Here is a 20,320-nt window from a genome sequence, read left to right as displayed (position 1 = left end):
ATACGCCGGAAAATACAGTAGTTTGGCAAAAAAAATGTTTTCCTACTTTCATTTATTTAGGGACATTTTATATCGAAAGCAAAAAATCATTAATCTTGCTTTCACGCTTATGCAAATATTTGCATCTAATCAGACAGCATTCTGGGAGCATCATGCATAGCCTCATAAATCTAAACTTTGAAACCATGTGTCCACATTTTTATACTGGAACCACTGCCAGTAGTGCAGTCAGAACTTACATTTTACTGGGAGCGCTCAGCCTAATAATAAAGGCTCTCAATTAATGAACCATGAATACAAGTTTGAACAGCATTAACATAAGCACACAAATATTAACTTAACTGCAGGCAGTGCTCTTCCTTGATCCTTAATGTGGTACTGCAAAATGGCAGCCAAAGGGTATGTGCTTCAGGGGGTTGGGGGGCATTTAAAGTATAATATCATGTAAGAGTCATTCATTCCATTGCAAAGACAGCATCTCTGGGGAAAGTCAATCTTGGTATTAGGTAGTGATGGGGGAAATGAGACTGTCAATTAATACAGACAGCTGGAGAAGGTAGCTTTATGTCCAGGTCAGAGGGCTAGGGGACATCTTCTTAAGTATGCATGTACTAAGCCCTCAACCTTTTTTTTTTTTTTTAGGCTTCAAAAATGTTTGGGTGACGATGAGTTTTTGTAATTTCTAAGCCAAAAGTATCGTTGACATTAAAAGTGGGCAGCATCATTAAACACCCTATGTCTTTTATTTTGATGTGGGGGCCTTTTAGGCTAGAGAAAGAGAGCCTGTGGATTGTCGCTAACTGCCACTACTTTACTCCTATAAATGGCATTACAGCTTGCATAGAACTTGGCTGAACTCATTGAGGCCCTAATTTGGATGTCAGTTGGATAGCTTCCAACCGCAGGTCGTAGGCTTTCCGACTGACATCCAAGGTTCTAAATCCGACTGCTGTGATACAATCACGCCGATTGAATTTGAAACAGGCCAGTCATTCTGTCTGGCTTCTGATGGGCTCAAAGAACCTTTTTGGAACCGCAACATAATAATCCCTTAAGGACGCTGTTTCAGCCATCGAGGTTATGATGTTGATTTCCAACAGGCTTTCCATGTCGGGCTTTCCGACATGGAAAGCCTGTCGGAAATTGACTTTGGGGGCCCATAGCTGGGCCCCCTCTCTCTGTGGCCTCTGGTTGGGGGCTGAGGAGGCACCTATGGTGCCCCCTGTAAATCTTTGCACCGTGTGGCAGGGATTACAGTGATTCCCATTCTTCTATGGAACATTGTTCTGTGGCTGGATTCTGTCCACCACACAAGCTCCCCTAGGGAAATGTGAGTCTGCGATCCCAAAATGTGCGGTCGCATTGAAATTGCAGTTTCGGACTGCCGATTCAAGGTTGGCCAGTTTCGAAATTACAGGGATGTCGGACTGAGGCAATTCCTTCCGACATCCAAATTTGGGCCTTAGTAAGAAGTGTATTTGAAAGTGACAGTAGGAATGGGTACTTTTTTTTAATGGGACAGATGTGTTATTATAAACACACAAACAAAAACACATACATAGCATCACAGTGCATAGCAATGCAATGTTATAGCAGTAATTATTTCCTTGTTTATTCATCCTTAAAAATAGCCAAGACCACTTTCCCCACACTTATACTGTAGTCCGTCTATTTAGTATTTAGTTTCACCATCTGGAATTGTGTTATCTAATTTGTGGAGACGGTTTTTTGGTCTATCCATTTCTTTGATGCAGCTTAAAAACGTTTATCTGCTTTTATTTGTGGATGCATTTAGGAAAATCTATCTTGGTTTGACATGATTCAGACTTTGTGCACCTCCTCACAATGCCTTCTTTATTTTGTTGTCTGTTACTTACTTGGGACAGTCTTATCGCTTAAAAAATCAGCACACCATCGGAGCTGATTGATTGCTTATTATCATCAGCGTACCAGAAGAGTCTGATTGGATGTGCAGGGAGTATCATATGTGCATGCATACACTTATTTTGTCCTAAAGGAGGCACTGTTTAAGGCTTATCCCTTTACAAATATATGGATCTGTCCTTACTGATCAAATTATCTTTACGTTTCCTTCTGCGTACTTCTTGTTAACATTTATATAAGTTCATGACTTTTTTCCGAGTATTTACTTTATCTCTACATTTCAGATTGTGCATTTCGTTTTCCGTTTGCTTGAACTCCATATTCAGATGTTCTTGACCCTTTTTATTTGCAAACCTTATCAAGCTCCTGATCATTTTGGAGCACTCACTTCTCTGCTTTCTCTTGTTTTTTTATAAATAGTTTCACACCATGTTCTTCATGTGAGTACATTATTTAAAAAAGGAAACTGTCTTGAGCCAAGATGTTATCGACCTATCTCTTTGCTTGACTCCCAGTTTAAAGTGACGGGTAGGATTCAGTTACTCAGATTAGAGGCATGGACAGAGGAACATAAGATCCATTTGGAAATCCAGTATGGGTTACGTAGAGGCTTCGAAACCATTGGACAGTGTCTATTCCGGAACCTTATTATAGACAAAAAGTGGGGCATTATATATGGGATTTATGAACCTGTCCAGTGCATTCAGTTGTTGTAGGAAGGTGGCTACCTGACTATGGTTACCCCAGATTTTTTGCCTTGTGTTTAGCTGGTTTTCGACTTAGTTGGCCTGGTTCCCTGCTGATCAGGGCCCCAGGCTATCTGCTCTCTCTGTAAAATGGACTCCATGCACCCTAGGTGCATAACCAATCTGATAATGGACACTTTATCAGCCCCTGTACAGTGCACTATAGGTGCCCAGGGCATAGGTGCATCCAAGGCCTACCAGGGGCCCAGCATATCTTTTTGCCACCCCTGGCTGAACCTTAAATTGACACAACTGGCTGATCACTCAGCTGGGGCAAGGTGGTGTAATCACCCCTTGCTTAGATATAGTATACCTATATCTAAACCTATATCTGGACACATATATACCTATAAGTCACTCCTATGGCAGGCCTTATCAATCCTGGAGGCAGAGTGCGTGGTTTTACGTGAGATGGTGCTCTAGCATGAGCTGAGCCTGTCTGCAGCTGTCGGGAACAACTCCCTAAGCTGTTCCGGGATAATGCCATACCATATACTCCATACCATATATAGTGCATTATAATTCATCGCGGTTATGTGCTAACTTTGGTTTGGCTTTATCAAAACATGTTGTGTAAGGTGTCATACGATTTGGAATACTATCCCCTCGACAGTCCTGTCGACGGGGATAGCATTCCACACTTCTAGAGGGAGAAGACATGTTACTTTACTAAAACGCGGTTAATCCTAACCAGAGCCTCAGCATCACAAAATGGATCCTGCTGCCACCGACACAAGTCTGACCTCCTGCTGCTGACCGAAACTTGGCAGAGGAGGCCTGGACAAAGGGTTTCCTGTCGCAGGGAGGTGCTAAACCACCCAAGACAGGAGATAGTGTATTGGGGCAGGGAGGGCTGAAAGAAACTAGACAGTGCCTGGGGCGCACAAGGCTTCCCCTTGCATAATCCGGTCAAACTGGTTCTGGGGCACACCAGCCCCAGTCCCAGCGCGACCCTGGACAAAGGGAAAGGGGTGTAACCACCCCCTTCCTGGGTCCCACCCATAGGAGGGACCTAGCAGGTAATCCAGCCTCCTAGATTGGTATAAGAATGGGAGCAGTGCCAACGCTCTCAGATTATCCTGACAAACTTATGAAACGAAACTCTGGACCCTTCGACATCCTACTCGACGTAGAAGACTGAAGAATCTCCCTTGTGGTTAAGGAGTGACCACCCTGTGCAAACAGGCACCATCCAGCACCTCAACGTTTGCTTTGTTGCAGTTCCCGCTGGAACTCGAGCGACAGAGTTCGACAAGACCCAGCGTTCCTGCCTTCTAACAGCCCGATCCACAATCCCTGCAGAGCTGAGACCCGTGGAGGCGACCTGAAGCGTGGGGCCGGCCATCTTGGAAAGACCACGAGGCGCTGACCGTACAGCTTCTGAGGCTTCCTCGAAGCTGTGCATTGGGGTTTGAGAAGCCCCAGCCCTGAGCCACTCTTGCACCGAAGCTCACCCCTCTACACTCACCGAGTGCTGCGTGGGGCCCTTCTGCATCTTTTGGCTCAACACGTTGGTCCGGTCGCTTGCCCGTTGGCTAGCGCCCCCAGTACCGACGAACCTTTGAATCTGACTTGTGAGTCTGGTTGTTCCAGACTTGCCCTCGCTCCCCTGAAAAGGAGCACCCGCTCTGACCTTGCTGGTCCGAGTATTAAGCGATCTTCGAATCCTGCGTGGGTTGCGCTTGCCAAGGGTTGTTTGCTCCAATCCGGAAGCCGACACCGCCGACAGCGAGAGCCTTCGTGGGACAGCTCGTGTTCCACTCCTGGACATCCTCGGTGCCTCAGAGTCCACGTGGCAGCAGAGACAAGCTTCCCGACATCGACCTGATTGCGCCCGACATTGCCTGGTTCCTTCCTGGTTTCACCCTGGTCACTGCTGAGTGACCCAGACTCTGTCCCCTCTGCTTTCAGATCATCTATATCTTCGATCCACCCTTGGATCACACCGGACACTTCTCTTCTCGACGCCTGCAGCATCTTCATCTTCAGGCACCATCAACCTGCGTGACGAAACCAAACACTACTTTGCACTCGTGCACCCGCTTCCTGTGGGTGAGGTAACTCCGCAATGCCGGTGCTCTTGTACTGGTACACACCTCTAGTGTATATGTCTAAAGTTTTGTCCTTCTAGGTTAAAAGGAAGTCTCCTTTTACAGTAACTTTGTAACTTTTACGCACCATTGACTTTGCATTGGTGCATGTGTGTGCTTTAAGCGCTGCACCCGAATTCTGCGGGCTTTCCCCGACTTCAGCATTGCTAGTCCCGACTGCTCCCAGCGATGCCCTAGGCCTGACCACTGTTCGATTAGTGATACTTTTACCACTTTTTTAATATATGGTTTGCGTGGCCCCTGGGCCTCATCCATAATTGTGCAACTTTTATATGTTTAACTGTGCTTTTGTTTAATCGCTTGTGCCTCTGCACTCATAAAGAGTACAGAGGATTATTCTAGTAATAAATACATATATTTTTATAATATATAACTTGTGTGGTGTCCTTTCATTTGATATTACAGGATTGTGATTGGTAAAACAGCTTGCTTAACATGACCTTGAGTTAAGCCTTTAAGGCTGCTTAGTCCATGCTACCCTTAGGATAGCTTGTATATAAGGTTGACTTACAACCTGACACCATAAGGGATTGTTTAAACTGATAGAAGGTGCCCCCAGAATTGGAGACATCATATATCAGGCCAACTTCTCACAGTTGTGTAGACCATAGTAAATTGTGGGGTCTGCTGAGGGTACTTGGAGTGAATCAAGCTTTAGTGACTATTGAGCGAGTGATACTCTGGCACAATGGCAAGGGTGGGATATGGAATAAATGGCAAGTGTAACGAGGCCTTTAATGTTTGCAGGGGTGTTAGGCAGGACGTTCTTGACCCTTTTATTATTCACATTGTATATCAAAGGAACAAGAAAATTATTATTGGGCCTATGTCAAGATCTGCTATAGATAGGTCAGCGCCCTGTTCCTGCTCTCCTGTATGCAGATGATGCGGTATTATTGACCCACAGTCTCAATGCTCTTCAACAGGTGCTGAATGCTTCTCCAATTTTATGACCAAATACAATCAAAAAGTGAAACTTTCTAAAGCTTTAGTTATGGTTGAAATGCCGTCCAATACTAAATGCTGCCCTATGTGAGTAGACCACGTGGAATTAAACCGTTGTCTCGTACAGTTAGTTGGAGCTGCAATTTGACTATAAAGGTAACTGAAACCAATTAGTAAAGTGATAGAAATTCGAATTTAGTATGCCTGAACTCAAAATGATAAAATACATCTTTTAGTTAAGTTGGTTTTAACATTCTGTGTTTGACAATACCTCTTTCAGAAAATAGGTATTTTCTTGTCTAACTATCCAAGCCTGCATCTGCCAGGTTGTGTATTCCTTGTCTGGAGTTTGAGTTGACAGGACTGGGTGATTCCAGGAGACGGAATGAGTCTGCCCAGTGGTGAATAGAGAGATCTGCATCTAGATGGGAGGGAGGAGTTGCACCTGGGACCTGAATAGGGCCGGGGCTTCCCTCCACAATGCTGGCTCCACCTCCCCTACTCCGCGCAAGCATTGAGGCTCGACGCGTCATCTCCCCCGGAGCACGGAACCAACACATTTCCCTATGCGAGCCTTTTGATTATTTTGCGTTTCACATCCAGGTACTTTTGTGAGAACTGTGTCGCATTTATCATCAACTTGAACTTAGCAACTTCTATCATCTTTAAGTCCATCTTAAGTACAGAATTGTGGATTTTTGTTGTTTGTGGTCTTGTATTAAGTCTATATAAAGAATAAATGAAATGAAATGAAATGAAAAAGAAATTTATAAAGCGCTCTGTGGCCAAGCGGCTTCCTGGCGCTGAGGAACACATCGGTAACTGCCTAACTGGTGCAAGAGAGATTAGCCCGGGAAAGCCTGAAGAAAGAAAAAAGTTTTGAGGGCTTTCCGAAAATGAGAAAAAATGGGAATGGAGCGGATAGAGAGGGGAAGAGAGTTCCAGATTTGCGGAGCACGCACAGAGAAGCGGGTGCCCCCTGTGCGGGACTTACGGAAGCGGGGAACGTGAAGAAGAGAGAGGGAGGAAGATCGGAGGGAGCGGGGAGGGGCATAGGAAGAGATCAGAGAGTTGATGAAGAGAGGAGCGGACCGGGCCTGTGCCCGAAAGGCCAGGCAGGCAAGTTTGAACTGGGACCTGAACTGAACGGGGAGCCAGTGAAGGGTTTTTAGGGCGGGAGTGATGTGGGAGAACTTAGGTAAACGAAGGACAAGACGGGCCGCCTGGTTCTGGATGGCCTGGAGACGACGGGTCTCGTAGGCAGGGATGCCTACATACAGGCCATTACCATAATCCAGGCGGGATGTAATAAGGGCAGTGATGATAACTTTGAGGGCATCAACAGAAAAAAACCGGGAGATCTTGCGGATGAGGCGGAGGGAAAGAAAGCAAGAGGATACAACAGAACTAATGTGTGCGTGCATCGAGAGGTCATTGCTGACCTTGATGCCCAAAGTCCGAACAGAGGGAACCGGGGAAGGTGGAGGACCAAAAGAAAGGGGCCAGTGGACAGAGGACCAAGGGTTAGAGGGGCCGCCGGTGAGGACAAGCTCTGTCTTGTCAGGGTTGAGCTTCAAATGATTGAAGCTCATCCACTGAGAAATAAAGACAAGAGTTGACCTGAGCTTGGGAAGTGAGTGAGTGGGGGAGGATAGATCAAAGACGAGCTGGAGGTCATCAGCGTAATTATACACTGAGACCCCCAGCTCAAGAAGAGAGGAAATAAGGGGGCGGATATAGAGGTTGAAGAGGAGGGGGGAAAGAGAGGAGCCTTGAGGTACCCCACACGTGACCGGGAGGGGAGGAGCCGAGAAGGAGGAGAGGTGGACTGCCTGTGAGCGTCCCTGCAGAAAGGACGCGATCCAAGAAAGGGCAACGCCCTGGATGCCCGCTGCGCTGACACGGTCAAGAAGAATAGTATGATCGACCGTGTCAAACGCAGCGGACAAATCCAAAAGGACTAAGGCCTGAGGAAGGTTGCCATCGGCCTTGCCCTTCAGTTCGTCAAGGACCGCCAGGACCACGCCCTCAGTGGAGTGGCCCGGTCGAAAGCCGGCCTGGTGGGAGGCCAAGATGTTGTTCCCCTCGATGTAAGAAGAGAGACAGGATGTTACGTGGCTCTCAAGAATCTTCCCTAGATAGGGGAAGAATACTTACTTTTATAAAACCTGTGTGGTGTCCATCTGTAGTGTTTTCACTGTATTGTTGTGTATATTCACAAATGCTTAACACACTGCCTCTGAGATAAGCTTGTCTGCTCTTGCCAAGCTACCAAGGGGTGAGCAGGGGTTATCTAGGAGTGTAATCCCCTTATCCTGACTTAGAAGCAAGGGTCTCTATTTGGACAAAGGTGTATACCATTGCCAACTAGAGACCCCCAGATCTTACAAGAACATTATTTGGAAGTGGGATATTATGGCAGGTGCTCTGTTCCAGTCTTACCTGAATGGATTACAAATCTTTATTAGAGGTTTTTGCTCACTCGCTTTTATTTCATATAACCCATTTCCAGGTCTTGTTTCCAACAATGAATGACTGGGTGAACATACCATGTGCTGTCCATATGAAGAGGTCTGACTCAAAGCACCATTGCTCTTTATGCTTCTTTGTAAATTGTATTTAGAGACGAGAAGAAGATATATAAAGCCGCTGATGTTGAATTGTAAGCCTACGCCTCGAGAAATCTACTCACGCACTTGCTGTAGTGAGTTAGATTTTATCAGGGCAAGCTTTTTTTGGAGCTTACTAGGCTGTTCTGGCAAGCTGACAAAGAACAGGTGTTTTACTCACACAAAGTGAACGAGCACTAAAGATGCGTTTGAATCTTGTTTTTATCTTGTCAAGTTTGCTCTTCCATAGACCAAGGTCAAATGTCCTCTTATGTCTTCACGATGCTGATTATTTTATCCTGAGGTTGGTGTTTACTTTTCTTTTGCTAACTGCAAAAGTATTTTATAAAGTGAATTGTCTGTCAATCCAATGAGTGTGAAATGGAAGGCTGTAGAATATAACCTTTTTCTCACACAGCCTTTAAATAGCTTGTAAATGAACTGTACACACATTTAAAATATAGCAGAGCAGTTTTTGAAAGCACATTTCTTTGTTACTGTGGGATAAGAACAAATCAGAACACTTTACTTGGTGCTGTGCAATATTTTTGCTGACACCTAATTTCCACAGATTGTCTATATGCTGTATAGCTTTACAGTTTTATATAGTAAAATAGCATGTTGGTGGGAATGTTGTGGCCATTTCAATTGAAAATGTGCTGTTTGTAAATGACAGTTCGCTATCACATCATGCTTTAGTAATATACTTATGACAAGTGAGTTTTTAAACATGAACTGAGAAACAATTCTGCCCTTCACCGATGACAATGCTATTAGTGATTTATGAGGCATGTCAAGCGTCATTGCACCCTATATGTAAGCTAGAATCTTATTACACTTGAAGCAAAAGTTTAGTCTATTAAATCAAGCAAATAATTTTTTTGTATAGCAGAAATTCTGAACTCACAAATTTAAAGGGAAGGTGCTCTCATATTTGACAATAAAGAAACAAGGCAGCTCTATAAAATAAAGTATTTGCCTAGGATCACACAATTGTAGACCAGTTTACTGGTCAAGTACATTACAGTTAAGTTGAATAGATTAATTAAGTCACTAAACTAATAGGTCTGGTAACATGTTTATGATTTGCCTGCCCAGGTTTTTTTAACAACATTTGCACTCCATAGAAATTTGTGCTCTGGTATTAACATTTTTTTAAACATACATTATGAGTTTGCTATGGGTATGAGGCTTTTTACTTCTAACTTGAAGGTTTTTAACTTGGGCAGCAGATCTTTTTAATGATTGTTTTATTAAGTATGATGTGTAACTTTTTAAGGTAGACCATTTAGTATTCTGTGACATTTATGAAAAGATGATTTTTTTTCCCGGTGTTTTCTGATGTTATCGTAGTTTGTTTTTTACTATAGAAAACCCAAAAAGTTATTTATTGATTGAGCACAGTTAATTTTCTTAGTAAACGATGTGCATCTAAACTGAATTATGGGATTGCATATTCTCACCCCCTAAACATTATTTTCACCATGAATTACTCTAATTTAGATCTAATAAAACCTACTCGCCAAACTCGTTATGGCGAGTCAGGATTGTCTTTGTACAGGAAGTTATTTTCACAAACAGTGGTCCTTAGACGAGAGAAGGAATGTTCAGGGAATAAATATAGTCTAAATAGAACCATATTGTTATGAAATGTCCAGCCGGACAGTTTAATATCTCGATAAAAATAATACAAAGGGAATAAGACACAAAGTGTGATGGACGTGGGACACCAGCCGATGTCTGACTAACACACTGGAGGGACACAAACAGGGGGAAAAATAGTACGCAAAATCGGGGCATCTGAATATCATAAATCATAAACAGATAATCCACATTATACACATATGCATGCACAATTTATGTCAACTATGCATTTAGTGCATTTTTTTACCTTAAATCCCACGTCCATCACACTTTGTGTCTTATTCCCTTTGTATTATTTTTATCAAGATATTAAACTGTCCGGCTGGACATTTCATAGCAATATAGTTCTATTTAGTCTATATTTATTCCCTGAACATTCCTTCTCTCGTCTAAGGACCACTGTTTGTGAAAATAAGTACCTACCCAAGGTCCTTAGCTTATTGCGCCCTGGGTTCCCTTGTATTGTTCAAATAATTTGTACAGGAAGTAGCACCTTCCTTCAAAAAAACAATCTGAGAGGCGTTTTCCTCTTTTGATGTGAGCTGCAGATTGCAGCACACATGGAAAGAGGAAAAAATGAGGAGAAATAAAAATATTTCTCCTCGTTACACCTCCGCTGGGGGAGGCGTTTGTTTTTGGAGCTGCCCTAGGTTTACATGATTTTGTAAATATGGGGCAGCATTAAAATCCACAGGTGTTGCGTGGGAACCCAAAGCAAAGCCTATGGAACACCTCCTTGGCGTAGAGTAAGGCAACGCAGTGGCTTGCACTGCTATGTCTTACTCCAAATCTATGAGACCATGCAAAGCCATGCAGTTTGACTCTGCATCGCCTCATAGGTATGGTTGAGACGCTTGCGCTGCCTGATCATCAAAAAAGTAATGCTCAGTCGATAAAAGCCTCTCATAAATAAGCCCCAAAATATTTCATTATTTACTTTTTTTTAGGCCTTTCATTATCCGGTATCTACATATAAAATAATGAGCAGCATAAATGAAAAATAAAATTAAAAAAAATTGTTACTCAGTGGGAAATGCACTGTAGTACATTATGACACCTCTATTAGTTAATGCACGGCAAGAGGTCTGTGTGTAACCAGAGAGAACAACACAATGAGGGAGGTACCCAAAGACCAGTGCGGGACTGGGTAAACCAATATGCAAAAAAACACAGAGTCCCTAGTTGGTGGGGGTATATACCCTACAGCATAGACTGACCCAACCAAAAGGCTCTAAGGGTAGCTACGTTGTCAAGGACAAGATAGTCTTTAGCATAACATACACATAATTTACAAATAATTTACGAATACAGGCTAACAGTCAGTATAGGAACCCTGTCTACAAAGCACCACATTAATTAGGAAACTATAATCTTTACCAGTGTAAAAAACAATTTATTAAAAGCAATACAGTTTAAATTCGCATTCATAAAACAATTATACATTCAAACATATATTAAAAAACCAAAGAGTCGACATATAAAACTGTTCACGTTTTTTCCGCTTAGTGTTCACATCACCACCCCTTGTATTCATTTTTATGGATTCAAGAACACACCACTTAAGATCTTGGTTTGTGTGTTTGGCCAGTAACCAATGGTCTACCAAGGGTGCGTTGCTTTTTTTAGTTCTTATTGCTGACCTATGTTCATTTAGTCTAATTCTTACTTCCCTAGATGTTTCCCCTACATAGGTCAGATTACAGGGACACTGAATGAGGTAAATGAGATTTTTTGACCTACAGTTGTAAAAATCTGCAAATTTGTGATTTGTGCTGTTTATTTTTATTTCTGTGCCTTTAATGATATCCTTACAGTTGCTACACCCACTGCATGGGAAAGTGCCTTTGGGTAATGGGTTCTTATCTATGGTCGTTTGTCGCTCATAGTTCCTATACTGACTGTTAGCCTGTATTCGTAAATTATTTGTAAATTATGTGTATGTTATGCTAAAGACTATCTTGTCCTTGACAACGTAGCTACCCTTAGAGCCTTTTGGTTGGGTCAGTCTACGCTGTAGGGTATATACCCCCACCAACTAGGGACTCTTTGTGTTTTTTGCATGTAACCAGAGAGAGACACAATTAAAACTTGATTGGTACAGTAGAGAATAGTGATGTGTGTACTTTTAGTACTACGAGGTCACAGCCTATGATAGAAAGCACTGTAAATATGCAAGTCCTTACTTTATACTTGCATTACACACAGTGTAAGATGGTGCTGTAAATAGTTTTACAATAAAATGGTGCTTCCAAAATGTAGATTTAAGTAATAGCAGAGCATATGTAATGCAATTTTCTTTTTTACATAACTGTCCCTTCAACACACCTTTAGGGGTACTAAAGGCTGTGTAAATGCAGTTACAATTAAGGCACACACCTCACAGCTCAGTTAACTCTTTGCGCTACCACTCAAAAAAACAAAGCTTTGTCATCACAAAGCTTGGAGTGATTTGATCAATTAAAGCCAGAACCAGCTCCCAAGCACCCTTTACACTTGCAGATTAACTGATAAGTATAATTGCATTTCACTTAGGCAAGCCGGCACCCTTCAAGAAAACCTTTTACAAGAGTATAGACTCAATTGATTGAATTTTACCTGATAAAGATTTAAACTAGCCATCTCAGGACTGCTGTCTTTATCCAAAAAGAAAGCAAACGTTTTGGATTGCAGGCACAAGTGAAGCTGGGGAATGTGCGACCCCCTTCCCAGGCCTCCAAGAGCCCCCTGGGGGTTGCGCCCCATAGATTGATGACCTCTGCTGTAGGGTATCAGTTTTATCCTAACCCACATTTAAGTAGCTAGTAAGTCCACTGTACAAGCATTTCAAAATATATTTCAGTAGTTGTGAAAGTCCACTTTCTGTACTTCTATGTGAAGCAAAAAAAAATTAATTGGATGAAAAAGAAATCTGAACACTTTACTTGGTATTGTGCAAATTATAAGTGTGTTTTCTGAAACACAATTTTCACAGATTATTGTTAATACACTATAGTTTTATCAGTAAAGATGCAAGGTAGGTTTTATCAGTAAAGATGCACGGTAATGGGAAGGTTTTTCGCTATTTCTTGGAAATTTGCTATCTAAATGACTGCCCTACCACATCTTGCCTTCATAATATATTTATTAAAAGTGAGTTTACAAACATAAACTGAGAAACACTCCTGTCCCTGCTCTGACGGCAATGCATTAGTAAACTGAGAGGCAAGTCAGGGATCATGTATACCCAATATGTGGGCTACATTATTATTACACATGGAGCAAATGTTTAGTCTATTTAATCAAACATAAGAGTTTTGTGTTGTACAGCAGAAATGCTGCTCACATATTTGAATGTGCACTCATTTGTGAAAATGCAGAAAAAGACGACTGTAGATTAAAATATTTTTCAAGTAGATTATTGAAGTTACTCGACCTGCAGTGACAGTTCAATGATTTGTTTTTAGGCCCGGATTTGTACATTTTGGTTTTGCTTCTTTATTTTGTGAGTTCAGAATTTGTTTTTTCAGAAAATAATTGAGGCTGTGAGTTGTGTTCCTTTATTTACTTGGGATTGCCTGAGTGCCATACATAGCTGCTATTCAAAATGGTTCACTTTTAAACTTAAAAAATATTCTAATTTTGCATGGTTGACCTCTCTTTTATGTATCTGGGGTGGTGATATGCTACAAGCATTTATATAATACACCTCTATGATGACAGATTAGAAGAAACAGTAGAAGTACGTTAAAATGCCAAATCGAACTCCGCTCCAGGGGATGCTGGTGGATCGTTAAACCTCAAGCCCTCCTACCCTCATACTCAATCTGGTGAAATAGGATCCCCAGTAACTCCTTTGCATATATTAACCCTTTGAGGCTTCGGTAACATTCTAGCAACAGACTTTAAAAAAAATGCTTTTTGTTTAAAACGGTATTCAGGAATGCCTGACCTTAGACTGTATGTCTCAATTACGTTCAGGATTTAGTGTTTTTTAAGTATGAAAACTGGGTTAATGTTCTACTCTTATGTATATGTTTTGTCCCTAACTTTTAGGATTCAAATCCAGAATATCATATCTCTTACATTTGAATGTAAAATATTTTTTGGGGTTTGTTCTGAACATTTTTCTAACCGGCTCATCTTTATCAATGTAAAATTACACAGACGCAATTACGTTGATATTTACCCCTACTTTCACTCTTTCATCTCAACATTCTAGACTAAGTTAAAACGCCATTGACTGTCTGAGTTAGTTTAAAGTGTAGAGTAAGGGTATGGAGTAGGATTGGGCATAGGAATAGGATAAAGGGAAAGTTTAGGCTTAGATTAAAGGTTGATATATATCTATTTTGATGATGTAGTGTCTGTATAGTTACTAATTACTCAAATACTTTCTACGAAGTTGTAGGTAAGGGTAGTAGGGTCAATGTAGGGATTTTAAAGGTAGCAATAAGCTACCGTTTTTTGTGAGACATTTGTTATATGCAATATGTGAAGATTAAAAAAAATGGATCAAACGGAACCGAGAGTGCACTTTGTGAGGAATATTAATGACGCCAATGTCCTCTTGCTATAACTTTGCTGTTGGACTTTGGCTACTAATATTTGGTTACTGTTCGAGGAGCCAAGGTCCTCACTTGCTTAAAGTTGAGGCATTAAATAGAAAGATTTGCACTCGGATTGGTAAAAACGTGTACAAACATCTATTTGAACAGCATAAAAGCAGTGAAACTCTTAAGTTAGGTTCACCTAAATGCATAATACTCCTGACCTAGTAAGATCACTGGTACTGCTCAGTCACTAACTAGCTTTGGGTCTTTATGATTCTTAATTTGAGTTGGAAAATTCATGTGCCACTTAAAACCTAACTCTCGCATGACCACATATTAAATTAATTACTGCTACACCCACTAATTTCAGAGTGCTTGCTGTGTTCAGAATGCTAACGTTTGACACAGGAAATGTTACAAATGCTCTGTTTAGAATGTACATGCATTTAGTATTTACACAAAAATAAGTGGAAAAAAGTGTACAGAGTGGAAAAAAATCAACAAAGTGAAATTAAAGATATTGAGAAACTACAGAAAAATGCTGGAAATAGGACATGCAAAAAGAGAAGGTTTCAATTTTGTTATTAAATATTTCACTGGTGGTTAAAAAAAAAGTAAGCAAGCTTTGATCATAGGAGAGAATCATAACACAGTAAAAAGTGAATAATTAAGAGTGAGACATTAATACAACAAGCAATAAGAGCCGGGTGCCACATAGTTCAATGTGGGAGCTATCTTGATGCAGGAGAGGCAGAGAAATTATCCAAGTGAATAGATCTCGAAAGTTCGCCGATTCCATGCTTAAAGAATTCCTTTTGCTCTGCAAAGACTGATTGCTCCTAACTTGTTAAAATAACACCTTAATTCAGTTCTCAGTATAAGGATGGTTAGTGTCTAGCGTTTGTTTTGATGGGTTAGCGATAACTGTCATTCTGCTTCTGTTAAATCTTCTGTGAATATCATCTACCTTTTCCTCTATTATTGCTATCTTATTGCACCATAACACATTTTTTTTCCAGAATCCAATTTACCAAAATTTAAGATAGCATATAGTAGTAGTACTTAGACAAATCTATCTCTTGGCATATTATTGAAAAGATGCGGGTACTTTGGTCTCATGACTGTTTAAAAAAATCACTTTAAATGTAATCAGTAGTGTTGCACTATTTCCTTAACCACACTATCTCTACATACAACAGCTTGGATCACCTCTCTTGCACCCTCTGTAATGTGCCAGTAAAAAGTGAATTGCTGTGGCAAGCACATATACTTGGAAAACAGCATAAAGAGGTAAGGTTCCCCCAGTCTTTGGGTTTTCCTACATATTGTTAATTACAGAAGATCTGATTGAATGTGCAATGTAAAAAGGAGCTCTGATGTCTGGGACTGGGTTAAGCTGTCTGTGTAAATCACTCTCGAGCATAGCCTGAAAGCAACTGTACAAGGGCGGTGCTGCTTGCTCCCAAACCATGCTTGATTGTAGCTTGGCTCATGCAGGTCTGTCTTCTGGGTTACTCTGTGTCCAAGTTTTAGGTGTGATAATGCTCTTGGTTTCTATCTTTATTTGTTGTTGCTGTGCAGCAGCAGGGCACCATGAGATAAAGTATTTCAATGCTCTGTGTTACTTCTTTCATCTTCCTTTGCATTTTGGAGTTGCATACAAACTTGTGGGGTAAGCAAGTGAGCAGAAGTAGTTTCCTTTTAATAGTGCAAATTGCTCCTTCTTTTAATTGTACACCAGCCTCTGAGCCTCCTGTTTATTTGCCACACAAACTCCATTTGCGTAGTGTCCCCCGTTGTAGCAAAAGGGGCTTGTAGATCTTGTGCTCATGCTATCTCTGAGTCAGTGGAGCTGCTACCTTTATGGCGGAACCAAACTGTGCACTGTTTCTGAACTTGGAGTACCCCATGACTGATGCGTTTATTGATAGTCTGACTACGATGAGATGTTCAGTTGTGTTTATTTAACTGAGAATTTGCAAATTATCAAGTCTCTTGCTTTGTCTGCTTACAGTAAATATTAACCGTTAGGCAGGAACTATTATTGTGACTGAGTTGGTTTGAAATGTATAGCAAATGCACATTGTGGCTTTTTGCAGTCTGTGTACAGATCTGCTTTTGCTACTTACCCAACTTATATTTTGCCAGCATTTGCTATTAACTGCTGTTTACTCCTTAACACTTCGTATATAAAGATTCCAAAATGCCTGAGACCCTTTTACATTTTTTAAAAATATTTTCATTATAAACCTCGTAAAGTGCATCGCTTACAACATTTAAAATAGTACATATAATCTTAGTGCATCTGGAACTCCATCCGCCGGCAACCCAATCCAGCATTAAGTCGTTCTGTCTTTTTTTCCAAGTAATGAAATTAATAACTGTCTTTTGCATGTGGCCAATGTCCTTCTAGAATCTAGAGGTATAAGAAGTCTTCCCTAGAAGGCTGGCTGGTCAAGAACATCCCCAATGCTTCTGACCAAATGCTCCTGATTTGTTCAAACCTTTGGGGGCAATGCCGTCCTTCATATACCAACCATTTGGCCTGGATGCACAAATTGCTCGCACTAATGCTTAAACAGTGGAAGACTGGACGACCCCACAACCTTCCTAGATGGCGCTTAGCCACAATAATTCCATCTGTGCAGAACAACTACTGTTACAGTGTTGCAGTCTCCTCCCCTCACATACCACAGATACACAATTTCTTTCCAGGGTGAGATGAGACTTCTGACAGGGCCTGTAATGCCCTCGCCCAATACCCTCTGATTCCTGGACAGTCCCAATTTATGTGCAGAACAGGACTCGCTCAGCCACATCCCCATAGATACTCATTTGTTGCCGCTGGACCAAAATCAACCAACTGTATCCTCATTTAATAATCTATGTAACATCATCAAGGACACCAAAAAAGCCAGCTCTAATAGAAACCTCCTTTGATCCCTGCATTGTGACCTCCCAGTAGTTGCCAGAGAGGCCTTCCAGGCCTCATGTCCAGGTGTTCCTGAGATGTGGAGCAAATCTGGTACATTGTTAGGTATTTTCCAATAGTTTAGCGCGAGTCCCCTTCGTGAGAGGGGCTCTGCCAATATTGTATCTTCTAGAGAGTTGCACTTCGCAATCGGAGTGTTTTTGGCACGTCTGTGTGTAGGACATGTTAGAGGCCCAGGTAACGAAATACATCTCTCTCAACAACTCCTATTCTTAATCGAGCTCCCCAAATTTTGTGAGGGCCGTAGAACCCTCAAACATTCCCCAGTTTAGTTATTCTGATTGTGTCCCATCGACCAAACCCCTTTGGTTTGCTTGTTTCCCACTGCTGCTGGGAATGCCAGAGCAGGGTTTCTCCTGTCAAGGTTGCTTATTACACAATTAGTCTCAACCCTTGATCCCCCTGTGGCTTTTTATTGTATATAATATTTGGATATTTATGATCACCCATACATCGGCTGTTATGTGTAATGGACTGCTCTCCTGTTGGGGCAAAGGCACAGTCATTAATCATCACCTGCGGTGCAGCCAAGTAATATATTCTGATATCCAGAGGGCCTTTTCCCCCGTGATATACCCTTCCTGGCAATTTTGACAGCACAATTCTTGGTGCACAGTAATTCCAAAGTAGGCAGCGAATTGCACCCTTGACTGATCGAAAAACCTCAGTGGTCTTTTCTGTGTGGAATATTCTGCAGGGTGCAAACAATTTTGGGAATTATGGTATTTATAAGCATGGCCACCCTGTCCAGTGAGTGGGAGCGATCTCCAGCAGCTAATGCCCTCCCTGAATCTTTGTAGAATGGGGTGCAAATTGCGTTTTAAGAATAGCTCTGGGTCTCTTTTAAGATGGATACTTTAGTACAGAAATTCATCCCTGCTGAGTTGTAGTTGCCCCCATATCGGTGCCCTGGATTCCAATTTGTCAAGGAGTAGATCACTGAGTTAGTCTAGTTTATTCTGAAACAGCTGTGCCTCCCAAAAATATGCATGGTTTGCTTGGCTCTGTTGATTGAAGACTCCGATTCCGAACAGTAAAACAGAACATTCTCCATGCAGAGCATTATATCCTCCCAGACATAACCAACTTTCAGTTCTCTCACTAGAGGGACCTTCCTCATCCATCTCACAAACTCGGGCAATCCCCAGGCAAATATGTGCCTAGAGAGGACATCCATGCCTGATTACCCAGAACATGGATCTGAACCACCTGTGGTCTTCAGCAATGGAACTCTTCAACCTCCTCCCTCCCAAGGCCCCTTCCACCAGGGCAAAGAACGTTGGGGTCCAGCGAAACAGTGCCCTCACCTTCAGGCCTTTTGAAAATACCACCACAGGAGTCTGTTTCTCTCTTTTGAAACCCTTATGGTAGACTCAATTTTTTGCCAGAGCACAATTGAAAAATAATCATTTATGCAATTCTCACTTGGATACTTGACTATGCCAATGTGTTGCTTGTGGGTTCTCCCAAAATATTCCTAAACTGACTTCAACAAGACCTGTGCTAAATATTCGCAAAAAGCAATCTACTCATAACAGCCTAAAAAGTCTCCATTGGCACCCTGTCAAGCAAAGAATAGAATTCACATCCTTGACATTAACCTTCCGGGCTACCCAACTGAAAGGCCCTGTATACATCTGCTACAAAATCAAAAGAAATCTTTCTCGCAGAGCCCTATGTTCAGCCAATCACAACCTGCAAGATTAAAAAGTCCAGACTACTTTAGTGGTGCTACCCCAGTGAACTCAAGATCCTCCTTAAGACTCGCCTCTTCAGAGAGACCTAATGATGGTTGGTCCTTCTTATGGCTGCTCTTTTACGGTGTTTTACTTTTCACCCAGCACCAGGAAACTCCTTTTCAGAGCAGCCGTTTTGCACTATACACATTTATATTATTCCCTCATTCATTAAATAATTAATTCATGGGAAAAAGCTGTGAGAACTCCCCATTTACTGTTACAAAACCAAGAGGGCTGCGGTAGAGCAGCCTAATATACCCTAGGAATGCTGGAATAAAAGCAACAGGAGCTTGAACTGCCACTTTTAGGAGTCAAAGGCGTCGGGCGGCCAATGAGCCCAGAGCCACCGGGCCCCCCTTGATTCCATATTTGCATTACAACAGTATAGATGCCTGAGATTCAGTCCTGTGCTGCGGCCTGGGACAAAACCAGACTGGTCCGGGTGCACTAGCCCACCCATGACATTGGCCAGCTGGAGTGCTAAAATCTTCCATTAGCAGCTTGAATTGAACATTTAAAAGAGAATTTGGCCTATACAGTGAACATAGCTTGGCTAGCTTGACCTCTTTGCGTATCACCGCAATTATGGCATTCCTTGCTTCTTAGATAGAGATGCTTCCTCCCTTATCGCTTTATACGTACTTAGGAGATGGGCAGATAATCAGCATCAAGGCATGTAGGCAGTCCACCTTCTCTCATCTAGTTCAACAATTGGCAAGCGATCAGAGATTTCCCATGCTAAATACCTAGCTTTCCGAAACCTATCCATGTGGGCCTCTTGTGTAAATATATAATCCAATCTGGAGTAGGACACATGGGGACCAGATGAGTAGAATACTTGGGCCACCTTGGGTTTACGCTGTCTCCATATATATACCAGACCACACCTCTGTAAACTGTTTAACTGGTGAGTGTGCAGCTCCCAGCTCCATCTGTACTCCTGTGCATCAATATTTGGGCAACTATATCTATTCCTCATCAGTAAAGCGCCATGCCTTCTCCAGATGTCTCAAAATGGTCCACAGGCCAACATCGCCCTAGTTCAGGTTAGATCCGTGTCCTCTCCCAGTGGTATTTCTAATTGCCATGCTCATCTCTTGGCACTTGTGGGTTCCCTGTGG

At 42.0% G+C, this 20,320-nt stretch overlaps 1 protein-coding gene across 2 annotated transcripts in view; it reads left to right on the top strand.

The window, feature by feature from the left end:
- ZNF830 (zinc finger protein 830) overlaps positions 1–20,320 on the top strand; it is a 173,040-nt gene that overhangs the window by 12,459 nt on the left and 140,261 nt on the right. Inside the window, exon 2 of one of the 2 annotated variants that reach the window (XM_086965418.1) lies at positions 15,659–15,758. In XM_086965418.1, the coding sequence (XP_086821544.1) occupies positions 15,659–15,758 (100 nt within the window). The remainder of the gene's footprint in view (positions 1–15,658; positions 15,759–20,320) is intronic. The other variant, XM_086965419.1, reaches the window with a different exon arrangement.

Source organism: Lissotriton vulgaris, chromosome 4_1 (assembly GCF_964263255.1).
Source record: "Lissotriton vulgaris chromosome 4_1, aLisVul1.2, whole genome shotgun sequence".
Taxonomy (NCBI): Eukaryota; Metazoa; Chordata; class Amphibia; order Caudata; family Salamandridae; genus Lissotriton; species Lissotriton vulgaris.
Note: the sequence above shows the minus strand (reverse complement) of the source record. Positions and strands in the feature narration are given on the sequence as shown.